Below are 14,536 nucleotides of genomic sequence, written 5' to 3'. Positions count from 1 at the left end.
AGCAGTGCAAAGTCTTTTGGAGTGGGAACAAGTGGGGCAGCCAGGCTGGCTCTTCTAAAGTCTCACCTGAGCAAGGTCAGTCTGCAGCCAGAGTACAAAGGGCCAACACTGGTGTTCTTCAACATGGGACCAAGCTGTGGAGGAGGGAGAGGGAGATGGGGAGGAGGGAGAGGGAGATGAGTAGGAGGGCTGAGGTGTGTGTGTTAGGCGCAGATGTGAGGTGGGTGGAGCAAGCACCAATGAGCCGGGCCGGTTTTTGTGGGTGGGGTTTGCATCTCTCAGAGGGAAGGGGTGAAGTTGGTGCTATCTTCTTTCATCACCTTGGCATGGATGATGTAGAAGGGACTGGATATCTGGGGCCGGGCAGAGTCAGGAGGGCAGGGCACTAACCAGATTCTGCAAGACCCTCTCTGTGGTGTTGAACTTCCTGGAACCAGGGTGACGCATGTCCTCCTCATACTTCAGGTTGGTGATGGTGAAGTTGAGGGTGAAAGGCACCAGGAGAGGGCCAGCAGCTGTAGTGGGAATTGAAAATAAACACTATGTTCAAAGTCAAGGAATAGGGGTTCGGAATAGACTTATCTTTAAACATGTGCAAAATTTAAATTGAGAGAGAAAAGATTTACCATGTCTCCCTTGCCTATAATAATACAATTTATTTTTATAGAAGTAGATTATATAATAGTAGTTAGATGCTGAGCATAGCTATTCATGCATATTCAGTGCTCAATATTGTCTGATGTTATCTGTTATATTTATGATAGCTGGTCATCGTCATCGTTGCTATCATTTTCACCATCATAAACAGCACCACCACCACCATCATCATCATCATCATCACACTCAACACATCATCACTACCATCACAACCTTCACAGCCATCACTGACAACATCCTTATGTCCATCATCATCGTCAGTAACATCACCACCATCGTCATCAACAGCATCACTATCATCATCAATCATCATCACACTCAACCTGTCATTATTACTGTCATAACCACCACCACCACCATCATCATCATCACATGAACACAAGCTCACTGAGGGCAGAGATGCTTTTATTGGTTTTGTTTTCCTTGTATCTCTAAGGTCTGGTACACTGTAGGTGGCCAATAAATTTTTTTGGTTCACTAGATTTACTATGATTTTCCATCTTCATTTGAGTGAAAATGGCACATACGTTCACATTCATCAGGCATGATCTAAGGGAGATGCCATTGACTGGTACGTACTTGTGGGGCTTGGGAGGAAGGATGGAGTCCCTGAGGTTCCAAAGTCCACTGTGGAGGTCCCAGGAGCTGAGAAAAAAATCCTTGTCATTGAAAGCAGAAAATAATCTCATGGCAGAAATGGCAAGAAGTTAGACTATTATGAGGTCTGCTGCATGTGGGCTTGAGCTGGGTCTGTCTTTGGAGCTGGGGTGGAGAGGAGCTTCAATAACTTCTGCCTTCCCAGCTCCGTTGCTCAAGAGGAGGACTTATGGGTTTAAGAGGAGGGGCCAGCTCCTGCTCCACTTGATGTAGAATCAGGGGTATCTAGACATGAGTTGAATACTCACTGCTGGTGGTGGGCACAGAGGTCCGATGGGTGAAACCTGCATAGAGAAGGAGGGAGGAGACTGGGTAAGGGTTAAGGAGATGTGAGGGGTACAATAGGGGCCATGGCAATCCTGGTGCAATTAAATGAGTTTCATGGGACTGGGGCCATTAAAGAATTCCTATCAGCATCCTCATAACAGGGAAGAGTGCCCTGAGGGAACACAGTTCACGATAATGAAGAAACTGTGAAGTCCAGAACTTAGTCATCCCATGTAGAGCAAATGACAGAATATTCAATGACCAGGCAGGGAGTGTGACTTCAAGCCAGAGATTAGATTCTTCCCAGATTCTAGAGGGAAAAGACTCCAACCACATCACAGCTGCTCACCATTGACATAGAGACTGTTCCTGTCCAGGGTGTAGGGGCCCAGCTCTTTGATGCCATTGGTCAGCTGGTTCAACTCCCAGTACAGCTGTTCTCTGTTGAGTCCAGGGCTTTTGGGGTCAAGATGGTGGGTGCAGATGGCATCCACTCCAGTGGCTGCTCCATCCTCCTTGGGCCTGGGGAAAGTAGGTAGGGAGAATGACTATGAGAAGATTACTTAGGTTGTGTCTTGAGACTGATGAGGGAAAGACAGTAAGGAACCAGAGGAAATGAGAAACCTGGGAAAGAGGTGAGAAGCCACACCTGGATTTTCTGAGTGCACTGACTATTGTCTTGCTTGGGACTGTGAGCAGAATCACGGATACAACCATGCTTATCAAAGTGCAAGGTGAAACCTACATTCTCATGGCTTGGGGACAGGAGAGCCCAGACTTGAGTCCAGTGAAGAGCTGGAAATGGGGATGAAAGTACATGGATGAGGCATGATTGTCTTGGGAGAAATTCTGGGGACAGAATTTAACACCTAAATGAAAGGGAGTGGCTGGGGAAGGAGGGAATTCAGAAGGATGATCCAGGTAGAGGCTCAATCCTGATGATGGACCATGCAGATTCTCCCTGTTGAGGTGAGGTGTGGGGGTGTTACTATCAGGAAACACATTGGTCCTGAAGCCAGTGACTCCTGAATTCCCCTTTTGGTGAGGCTATCCCTAGGAGGTGCAGCAAGGAGGCAGTGCAAAGTCTATTGGAGTGGGAACAATTGGGGCAGCCAGGCTGGATCTTCTAAGGTCTCACCTGAGAGAGATCAGTCTGCAGCCAGAGTACAGAGGGCCAACACTGGTGTTCTTGAATACGGGGCCAAGCTGTGAAGGAAGGAGAGGAAAGAGAGGAGGACTAAGGTGCGTGTGTGGGGGGCAGAAGTCAGGTGTGTGGAGCAGGCATCAGTGGGCAGGGCTGGCCTCAGTGAGCAAGGCTTGCATCCTTTGCGGGCAAGGGTGAGATGGGTGCAATCTTCTTCCACAGTTTTGGCTTGGATGATGTAGGAGGGACTGGGTATCTGGGAAGGGGCAGGAATAAAGTGGGTAGGGCTCTCACCAGACCCTGCAGGACCCTGTCTGTGGTGTTGAACTTCCTGGAGCCAGGGTGATGCATGTCCTCCTCATACTGCAGGTTGGTAATGGTGAAGTTGAGGGTGAATGGCACCAGGAGAGGGCCAACGACTGTAGTTGGAATGGGAAATAAACACTATGTTCAAAGCAGAGAAAATAGGAGTTTGCAGGAGACTTATCTTTCAATATATGTAGAATTTAAATTGAGTGACAAAATATTTACCATGCCTCCCTTGCCTATAATAATACAATTTACTTTTATAAAAGTATATGATATAATAGTAGATGCTGAGCATAGCTTTTGGTGAATATGTATTGCTCAATATTGTCTGACATTTTCTGTTAACTTTATTGTCACCATCATTACCATCACCAAGATTGTCACCATCACCATCATTATCATCATCACCACTGTTATCACCACCATGATAATCCCCATTATGACCACCACAAACATCATCACTCTCAACACATCATCATTACCATCATAACCCCACCCCCATCACCAGAATCATCCTCATCACCATCATCATTGTCATCAACATCACTCTCACCATCATTGAGATCACCACTATCATCATTATAAACAGCAACACTACCACTATCATCATCTCACTCAATACATCATAATTACCATCATAACCTCTACCACCATCACCAGCATCATCCTCATCACCATCACCATCATCATCAACATCACTACCGCCATCATCAACAGTATGGCCATCATCATCATCATCATCATCATCATAAACAATGTCACCACCACCACCATCATCATCCCACTCAACACATCATTATTACCATCATAACTATCACCACCACCATCATCATCACAAGAATACAAGCTCACTGAGGGCATAGGTTGTTTTAAAATTGATTTTCTTTTTCTTACTGTATTCCTGGGGTCTGATACACAGCAGGTGGCCAAAACAAATTTGTCCACTCACTATCACTAGATTGACTTTGATTTTCCATCTCTATTTAAGTGAAAATGACAGAGATGTTTACACTAATCAGGTACACTCTCATAGATATGTCATTGACTGATACTTACTCGTGGGGCTGGAGAGGGAGGATGGAGTCCCTGAGGTTCCAAAATCCACTATGGAGGTCCCAGGAGCTGAGGAAAATTCCTCGTCAGTGAAAGCAGAAAGCATTCTTTTGGCAGAAATGGCAAGAGGGGAGACTATTTATGGGGTTTGTTGCATGTGTGGCTTGAGCTGGGTTGGTCTCTTGAGCTGGGCAGAGGGGCGCGTGAATAACTTCTGCCCTCCTAACTTGTTTGCTCATGAAGAGGACTTATGGGTTTATGAGGAGGGGCAGCTCCTGCTCCTCTTGGTGTAGGAACTGGGGCATTTGGACATGAGTTGAATACTCACTGCTGGTGGTGGACACAGAGCTCCGATGGGTGAAACCTGCAAAGAGAAGGAGGGAGGAGAGTGGGTAAGAGACAGGAGAGGTGGGGGACCAAATGGAGGTCAATGCTACCCTGGTGCAATGAACTGAGTTGCATGGTACAGGGACCATTGAAGATTTCCTATCAGAATCTTCACATCAGGAAAGAATGCTCTGAAGGAACACAGTCCACAATGATAAAGAAACCATGAAGTTCAGACCTTAGTCATCCCATGTAGAGCACATGACAGAATTTTCAAAAGCCAGGCAGGGAGTGTGACCTCTAATTAGAGATTAGAGGCTGCCCAGCAAGGGGGAGGAGATTTTAACCACATCACAGACACTCACCATTGACATAGAGACTGTTCCTGTCCAGGGTGTAGGGGCCCAGCTCATCAATGCCATTGGTCAGCTTGCTTAGCTCCCAGTACAGCTGCTCCCTGTTGAGTCCAGGGCTTTTGGGGTCAAGGCGGTGGGTGCAGATGGCATCCACTCCAGTGGCTGCCCCATCCTTCTCAGGTCTGGGGAGGGTCAGTGGGAAAAATGACAATGAAAAGATTATCTAGGAAGGGTCTTGTGATTGCTGAGGGAAGGACAGCAAGGACCAGAGAAATGAAAAACCTGGGAAAGAGGTGAGAAGCCACATCAACTCTTAGTGCATGCACTATTGGCTTGCTTAGGACTGTGAGCAGAGTCACGGATACAATTACTTTTATAAAAGTGCAAGATGAAACTGACATTTTCATGGACGGGACAGGGGGGCCAGACTCGAGCCCAGTGAAGAGCTGGAAATGAGGATGAAAGCACGTGGATGAGGCATGATCGTCCTGAGAGAAAGCCTGGTGACAGAATTTAACACCTAAAGGAAAGGGAGGCACAGGGAATGGAGGGAATTCAGAGGGATGATAAGGGTAGGGGCTCAATCCTGATGATGGGCCATGCAGATTCTCTCTGTTGAGGTGGGGTGTGGGGGTGTGACCATCAGGAAACACACTGATCCTGAAGCCAGTGACTCCTGAATTCCACCTTTGGTGAGGATATCCCTAGGGAGTGCAGCAAGGAAGCAGTGCAAAGTCTTTTGGAGTGAGAACAAGTGGGGCAGCCAGGCTGGAAATTCTAAGGTCTCACCTGAGCAAGGTCAGTCTGCAGCCAGAGTATAGAGGGCTGACACTGGTGTTCTTGAACAAGGGCCTGAGCTGTGGAGGAGGGAGAGGGAGGTGAGTAGGAGGGCTAAGTTGTATGTAGGAGCCAGGCAGAAGTGAGTTGGGCAGGGCTGGCTTCAGTGGGTGAGGCTTGCATCTCTTTTTGTTTGTTTTTTTTTTTTGAGATGGAGTTTCACTTTTTAGCCTAGGCACAATCTTGGCTCACTGCAACCTCTGCCTCCCAGATTCAAGTGATTCTCTTGCCTCACCCTCCCAAGTAGCTGGGATTACAGGCATGCACCACCATGCTCAGCTAATTTTGTATTTTTAGTAGAGATGAGGTTTCATCATGTTGGCCAGGCTGGTCACAAACTCCTGACCTCAGTGATCCACCCGCCTTGGCCTCCCAAAGTGCTGGTATTACAGGCATGAGCCACTGCTCCCAGCTGAGGCTTGCATCTCATGGGGCAAGAGTGAATTGGATGTGATATTCTTCCATTGCCCTGGCATGGATGACGTAAGGGGGACTGGGTATCATAAGCAGGGCAGAGTGTGGAGGGCAAGACACTAACCAGACCCTGCAGGACCCTCTCCGTGGTGTTGAACTTCCTGGAGCCAGGGCGACGCATGTCTTCCTCATACTGCAGGTTGGTGATGGTGAAGTTGAGGGTGAATGGCATCAGGAGAGGGCCAGCAGCTGTAGTGGAAGTGGGAAATAAACATTATATTCAAAGTAGAGAGAATAGCACTTTGTAATAACCATATGCAGCTATTAAATTGAGTGACATAATAAATATTTTCCATGCCTTTCTTATCTATGATACAATTTATTTTCTAAACTAGATTATATAGTAGTAGTTAGATGCTGAGCATAGCTCTTGGCACATATGTAGTGCTCAATATTGTGAGGTGATATCTGTTATCTTTATTATCACCATTATCATCATCACTATCATAGTCATCATTATTATTATCATTATTGTCATCACAAGTACCACCTGCACCACCATGATGATCCCCATCATGACCACCACAAACATCATCATCACCATCATCACATTCAATGTATCATTACCATTATAACCCCACCACCATCACCGACATCATTCTCATCACCATCATCGTCATTGACATGGACATCACTGTCACCATCATCAACAATGTCAGTAGCACAAAAATAATAATCATCATCATCAACACCACCACCATCACCATCATCATCATCACACTCAACATATCATTACCATCATAACCCTATCACCACCACCGACATCATTCTCATCACCATCATCGTCATTGGCATGGACATCGCCGTCACGATCATCAACAATGTCAGTAGCATAATCATCATCATCATCATCATCAACAACAACACCATCACCATCATCATCATCATCACACTCAACATATTACCATCATAATCCCACCACCATCACCGACATCATCCTCATCACCATCATTGTAATTGTCATCGACACCACCATTACCATCATCAACGTCACTAGCCTAATAATCATCATCATCATCATCACCACCACCACCATCATCATCACACTCAACTTATCATTATTACCATAGTAACCCCCACCACCATCACCAGCATCATTTTCTTCAACATCATCACCATCACCATCATCATCATCATCATCATCATCAACAGCACCACCACCACCATCATCATCATGACAAGAGTACAAGTTCACTGAGAGCAGAGATTTTGTATCAGTTTTGTTTTCCCTGCTGTATCGCTAGGATCTGGTACACACTAGGTGGCCAACAAATTTCGTTGGTCCACTCACTGTCAGTAGATTTGCTATGACTTTCCATCTTCATCTGAGTAAAAATGACAGAGATAGCATGCTCTAATAGAGATGTCATTAACTGGTACTTACTCGTGGGGCTGGGGCTGAAGGATAGAGTCCCTGAGGTTCCCACATCCACTGTGGAGGTCCCAGGAGCTGAGGAAAAGTCCTCATTAGTGAGAGCAGAAAGCACTACCATGGCAGAAATGCCAAGAGGCCAGACTTTTATAGGGTTTGCTGCATGTGGGCTTGAGCTGAGTCTGTCTTTGAAGCTGGGGCAGAGGGGACCCTGAATAACTTCTGCCTTCCCAGCTGCTTTGCTCAAGAGGACTTATGCGTTTATGAAGAGGGGCAGCTCCTGCTTTGCTTGGTGTAGGATCATGGGCATGTGGAAATGAGTTGAATACTCACTGCTGGTGGCTGACATAGAGCTTCGATGGGTGAAACCTGCATAGAGAAGGAGGGAGGAGTGTGGGTAAGTGATGAGGAGATGTGGGGGACCAATTAGGGGTCAGGGCTACCCTGGTGCAATGGAAAGAGTTTCATGCAACAGGGATCATTAAAGATTTCCTATCAGTGCCCTCACATCAGGGAAGAATGCCCTGATGGAATTCATTCCATGATGATGAAGAAACCATGAAGTCCTGGCCAGGTGCGGTGGCTCAAGCCTGTAATCCTAGCACTTTGGGAGGTCAAGGCAAGGTGGATTATGAGGTCAAGAGATCAAGACCATCCTGGCCAACAGGGTGAAACCCTGTCTCTACTAAAAATACAAAAATTAGTTGGGTGTGGTGACATGCATCTGTAGTCCCAGCTACTCGGGAGGCTGAGGCAGGAGAATTGCTTGAACCCGGGAGGCGGAGGTTGTAGTGAGCTGAGATCATGTCACTGCACTTCAGCCTGGCAACAGAGTGAGACTCCGTCTCAAAAAAAAAAAAAAAAAAGATAACATGAAGTCCAGAACTTAGTCATCCCATGTAGAGCACAGGGACAAATTTTCAATTGCCTGGTAGTGAGTGTGACCTCAAGCCAGAGGTTACAGGCTGCCCAGCAAGGAGGAAGAGGAAGAGCCTCCAACCACATCACAGCTGCTCACCGTTGACATAGAGACTGTTCCGGTCCAGGGTGTAGGGGCCCAGTTCCTGGATGCCATTGGTCAGGTTGCTCAGCTCCCAGTACAGTCGCTCTCTGTCCAGTCCGAGGCCTTCAGGGTCAGGGCGATGTGTGCAGATGGCATCCACTGCCGTGGCTGATCCATCCTTCTCTGGCCTGGTTAAGAACCTACATGTGCTTAGTCAATCCACCTCTCCATCCTTTTGTCCTTCCTTTCCACTCTTTGTCAGCCCCTAATGCGAAATCTGGGGAAACTGTGGTTAACAAGAATGTGGCTCTCAGTCCAGGCACAGTGGCTCACGCCTGTAATCCCAACACTTTAGGAGGCTGAGGTGGGTGGATCACGAGGTCAAGAGACTGAGACCATCCTGGCCAACATGGTGAAACCCTATCTCCACTAAAAATGCAAAAATTAGCTGGGTGTGGTGGTACGTGCCTGCAGTCCCAGCTACTCGGGAGGCTAAGCCAGGAGAATTGCTTGAACCCAGGAGCCAGAGGTTGCAGTGAGCCAAGATCACGCCACTGCACTCCAGCTTGCGCAACAGAGCGAGACTATTTCAAACAAACAAACAAGCAAACAAACAAAAAGAATGTGGCTCTCATCGAGATGCCTACCATTAACAAATTACTAGGATTATTAGTGGAAGCAGAAAGCATTACCATGGCAGAAATGCCAAGAGGTGAGACTTTTATAGGGTTTGCTGCATGTGGCTTGAGCTGAGTCTGTCTTTGGAACCGGGGCAAAGGGGAGCTTGAATAACTTCTGCCTTCCCAGCCGCTTTGCTCAAGAGGAGGGCTTATGGGTTTATGAGGAGGGGCAGCTCCTGCTTTGCTTGGTGTAGGATCCTAGGATAATAATGCCAGGGATCTGCATGGCCCCGAATAAGCCTCCTAAGGTACCAGATGTGTGACAGCTGTACTTAGGGTCAATCTGTAATCCGTGGCAGTGGCCCTTGTACTGGTGCGTGTAGCAGTGACCCTCCTACTGGTGCCCACGGCATGGTGTTTTCAAATGGCGGGATCAGAAGGTTCAAGTAATCCTCTCTAGATCCTATGGACCAGCAGGGCTAGGAGATTTGTTATGAAACTTAAGGGACCTAAATGGCTTGGGGAAAATGCCCTTTGTGGCTGGTCTGTCCGAAACTGTGGCTGGTCCAACAAGCAGGCAGAAGGTCTTCATGTCTCAGCACCTGTTCCTGGCCACGGGACATGGACTCACCTACCTGGCCACCCACTATTGAATGATTAGAGGAAAAGGGGCTCCTGTGTCCCAGGGTTGTGAGTAGCTCTATAGTAGGAATGACTTTATAGTAACAACTACCATTTATTAAACACTTCCTATGCAGCAGGCCCAGCATTTTGTATTCATAGTCACATATTTTCATCCTCAAAGCATCCCTATGGGTTGGTACTGCTCAATTGCCCCAGTTAGTACTATACTAATTATATTATGTATAACACAATTATATATAACATAAAATATATAAATACATAGATCTGTAAATATAAACTTAATATAGAAATATATATAATATTGTTTTGCATTTTATACATTATATTATATAGCATATATAATATATATTATTATACCTCTACCTAACATATATTAAATTGGTTTATATGTAACTATTTTATATAATCATACAACTATATAACTATTGTGTAACTATGTTTTATATAACTACCATATACCTCTACCTAACATATATTAAACTGATTTATATATAACTATTGTATATAACTACATAACTATTTTTATATAACTACCATGTACTTTTAGATGCTTCTTGACTCATGATGGTATTATGTCCTGATAAACCCATGTTTTTTATTTTCTTTTTTCGTTTTTGTTTTCTTTTGTTTTTGGAGGTGGAGTCTCACTCTGTTACCCAGGCTGGAGTGCAGTGGTGTGATCTTGGCTCACTGCAATCTCTGCTTCCCAGGTTCAATCCATTCTCCTGCCTCAGCCTCCCAAGTAGCTGAGACTGCAGGTACCCGCCACCACACTCAGCTAATTTTTGTATTTTTAGTAGAGATGGGTTTTCTCCATGTTTGCCAAACGGATCTTGAACTACTGACCTCAGGTGATCCACCAGCCTCAGCCTCCCAAAGTGCTGGAATTACAGGTGTGAGTCACGCACCCAGCTTGTTGTTTTGTTTTTTGGAGACAAGAGTCTCTCTCTGTCATCCAGGCTGGAGTGCGGTGGTGTGACCTTGACTCACTGCAAACTTCATCTACTAAGTTCAAGTGATTCTCATGCTTCAGTCTCCTGAGTAGCTGGAACTACAGCTGTCACACCACGCCTGGCTAATTTTTGTAGTTTTAGTAGAGACAAGATTTTGTCATTTGGCCAGTCTGGTCTCAAACTCCTGGCCTCAAGTGATCCACCTGCCTCAGCCTCCCAAAGTGCTGGGATTACAGGTGTGAGCCACCATGCCTGGCCCTGATAAATCATTGTGAATTGAAAATATCATAAGTCAAAAATGCCTTGTAGCCAGGCGTGGTGGCTCATGCCTGTAATCCCAGGATTTTGGGAGGCCAAGGTGGGAGGATTCCTTGAGCCCAGGAGTTCAAGGCCACCTGGGCAACATGGCAAGACCCTCCTCTCCACAAAAAAATTGAAAAAAAATAGTCAGGTGTGGTGACACACACCTGTAGTCCCAGCTACTCAGGAGGCGGAGGTGGGAGGATCACTTGAGCCTAGGAATTTGAGGCTGCAGTGAGCTATGATCGCACCACTGCATTCCAGTCTGGGTGACAGAGCAAGACTCTGTCTTAAAAATAAAAATAAAAATAAAAATTGAGTATACCTAACTTACAGAACATGATAGCTTAGCCTATCCTACCTTAAACATGCTCTGAACCCTTACATTAGCCTACAGTTGGGCAAAATCACCCAGCACAAAGCCTATTTTATTATAAACTGTTGAATATATCATATAATTTATTGAATATTGTACCAAAAGTGAATGACAGAATGGTTGCATGGGTGTTGAAGGTATGCTTTCTACTGAATGCATATTGCTATGGCATTATCACAAAGTTTGAAAAATCGTAAGTTGAATCATTGTAATTCATGGACTGGTTATATATAGAATATATACTAGATATATGTAGTAGTTACATGTATCCACATGTATACTATATATAATATATGTATATATGACATGTATTTATACTTATATACTTTTATATTATATATTTATACATATTATATTATTACACATGATATATATTATATGTAACATATATAATATATGTTATAACATGTTACATGTTAATGTCAGATATGTTACATATATCACATATATTATATATCATATATAACATATAAGTTATCCATATATGTTATCTATTGTTTATATCATATATAACTATATATAATGTATATGTGGTATATAATACATAACAAATATAATATATACATTATATAGCAATTATATAATATATAATTATGTATCATATGGCATATATAACATATACATTATATGTAACATAATGTAGATTAAACTGATTTATAACATAATATATATGTTATATGTAACATGCAATATGTTATTATATATTATATTATAGCATATATTATATGTCAATGTCAGATATGTTATATACATCACACATATGTTACATACATTATATAACATAAAAGTTACACATATGTTATATATGTATAGATTATATTATATACAATAATACATAATGTATATGTTATATGCTGTATATAATATATAACAACTATAATACACACATTATATATAACAATTATATAATATATAATTATATATCATATATAACATATACATTATATGTAACATAATGTATATGTTATAGATAACATGTACTGTATATGTTATAACATAACATGTATACAATATAACAATATGTATAATATATACATTATACATAACATGCTGTATATGTATATAGCATATGCATATATGTCTATAAACATGGGTTTATAAAATATGCTTCAATATGTATATATAATATATGCCTATATATGTATTTTATGTATATAATATGTCAGGAAACAGGGCACAGAAGGTGTCAGGCACTTGCTCAGGGTCACAGATCTCAGTAAATGGCAGAGCTGGGTTGGTTTAGGGCTGAGGTCTGCCTGAGTTCACCAATGCTCTTAGCCACTAGGGCACTCTGTCCCCGCTTCTCCTGGGAATGAAACGAAGCTGGAGGTAAATGACTGATAAAATGGGACCCTTGGGAGAGACACACTTGGAGATTCTGTGAGAGAGGTGTGAAAGGTGAGAATGCCAGGCAGGAAATGATATCAATCAACATCTACCCTAAAAGACCTGCCCTTTCCAGCACTCAGGGACAGTGCCCTCGGCGCCTCTCAGTCTCCCTCAGACCGGCCAGGCCCTCTGTGGCTGCGTTCTGAGTCACTCAAGAGCTGACCTCCTGTGTGTAAGGGTTGAACGCCTTCCTTTCTTCCCTTCTTAGATTCTCTGGGAAAGTTCCTTTAGAGGGAAGTCAGATTGGGGTTTTCCACATGTTGCAAGGGAGCAGAAGAGGCAGTGCCACCTAAGGGATAGGAGTTTGGATCTAGAACCTGAAGTGCTGGAGTTGCTTCGTGTGCCCTGGCACAAGCCACTTAACCTGGGCCTCAGTTTCCCCTTCTGCTCCTGCTTCATGAGACTGTTGCAAACACTGATGAGGCATTAAATATAAAGTACATAATGCCCTTTGGGTCTTAGGAATAGTTAGCTGCTGCTGCTGGTGGTGATGCTTAGTATCCATGGGCAATAGTTGTTCCAAGTATGAACAGAGTCAAGGAGCCCAGACACTAGGGTCATATTCATCTGTTGGGTTGTGTTTTTCTTGGGGAGGGTCTCACCTGAGTGAGGCTAGTCTGCAGCCTGAATAGAGGTATTCCAGACTGCTATTCCTGAACAAGGGTTTGAGCTGCAAGGAAGGAGAGGGGAGGTGAGAAACAGAAACAACAGCTGTGGGAAGCCAGGAAGAGTGGGGCATTGGACGGGTGGACCAGGCTGGAGTGATGTAGGTGGGACAGGGTGAGGTGGGCGTGATTGAAATAAGTGGGCGTAGCATGGAAAGGTGGGCGTGGCTGGCATCAGTAGGCAGGGCAGGGTGAGGTGGGCTTGGCTAAAATCAGTGGGTGGGGCAGGGAAAGGTGGCTGGGGTTGGATGAGGTGGCCATGGCAGGCATCAGCGGGAGAGGTAGTGTGAGGTGGGCGTGGTTTGTCTAAGTGGGCGGGGGAGGAGTAAGGTGGGCGGGGCTCTCACCAGACCCTGCAGGACTCTCTCTGTGGCGTTGAACTTCCTGGAACCAGGGTGCCGCATGTCCTCCACGTACTGCAGGTTGGTGATGGTGAAGTTGAGGGTGAATGGCACCATGAATGGCACTGTGGCTGCTGCAAGGAAGGAGAAAAGAAGACCACGCCTGAGTCAGATCTGAACTGACTCTAAGTCAATTTCTGAGGACCCAGACGGAGTGCTTGAAGCAAGAGTTTGAAGCAGACAGGTGGGTGCTTTAGTTTGGACGGATAACGGAAAGCCAGGTAAGGAGAAAAGTGGGATGTTGCTAAAATGCATTACCTGGGCCCAGAAGCAGGTTAGGGGACCAGGGTGGGTGTATTGGGTTAGAATGTGTGACTACTGGAAGCTGAGGTCTCAGACTCTGCCAGGTGCCCATACCCACCCTAACAAACTCTAGCTGAGAAGTTAAAAGGAAAAAGGATCGGGACAGTCTCATGCTTTGGGGAACAAGAAGGAAAAAAAGAGTCAACTCAATCCCATTGAACATTGAACAACAACAACAAAACATCAAACAGCAGTCCTTAAAGCAGACCTTCTCTCACCTGCTTTACTTGGCTACCCTTCCCCACTCAATCCCCAAACTCCCAGAACTTGCCCTTCCTTTAATAAAGTGGAGACCACATGGTGGACAGACATAGTTACCGTGGTTACGGCCACACTAGTGAGTCAGATTTGTTTTCAAATCCCCTCTCTGCCCCTCACCAGCCAAGTGACCGTGGACATGTTACCTGTCCATACCTCAGTTTCTTCCA

The 14,536-nt window shown here is 44.8% G+C and overlaps 1 protein-coding gene across 1 annotated transcript in view; it reads right to left on the bottom strand.

The window, feature by feature from the left end:
* The window catches only part of MUC16 (mucin 16, cell surface associated), a 173,133-nt gene that overhangs the window by 91,411 nt on the left and 67,186 nt on the right, over nucleotides 1–14,536 (bottom strand). The window contains 17 exon segments of the mRNA XM_011954968.1: nucleotides 30–134; nucleotides 391–515; nucleotides 1,237–1,302; nucleotides 1,563–1,598; nucleotides 1,931–2,103; nucleotides 2,720–2,787; nucleotides 3,020–3,144; nucleotides 4,091–4,156; nucleotides 4,416–4,451; nucleotides 4,780–4,993; nucleotides 5,523–5,627; nucleotides 6,146–6,270; nucleotides 7,466–7,531; nucleotides 7,787–7,822; nucleotides 8,472–8,644; nucleotides 13,342–13,409; nucleotides 13,752–13,879. Of these exon segments, the coding sequence (XP_011810358.1) occupies nucleotides 30–134; nucleotides 391–515; nucleotides 1,237–1,302; nucleotides 1,563–1,598; nucleotides 1,931–2,103; nucleotides 2,720–2,787; nucleotides 3,020–3,144; nucleotides 4,091–4,156; nucleotides 4,416–4,451; nucleotides 4,780–4,993; nucleotides 5,523–5,627; nucleotides 6,146–6,270; nucleotides 7,466–7,531; nucleotides 7,787–7,822; nucleotides 8,472–8,644; nucleotides 13,342–13,409; nucleotides 13,752–13,879 (1,715 nt within the window).

This window comes from Colobus angolensis, unplaced genomic scaffold (genome assembly GCF_000951035.1).
Source record: "Colobus angolensis palliatus isolate OR3802 unplaced genomic scaffold, Cang.pa_1.0 Scaffold39, whole genome shotgun sequence".
In the NCBI taxonomy this organism is placed as follows: Eukaryota; Metazoa; Chordata; class Mammalia; order Primates; family Cercopithecidae; genus Colobus; species Colobus angolensis.
Note: the sequence above shows the minus strand (reverse complement) of the source record. Positions and strands in the feature narration are given on the sequence as shown.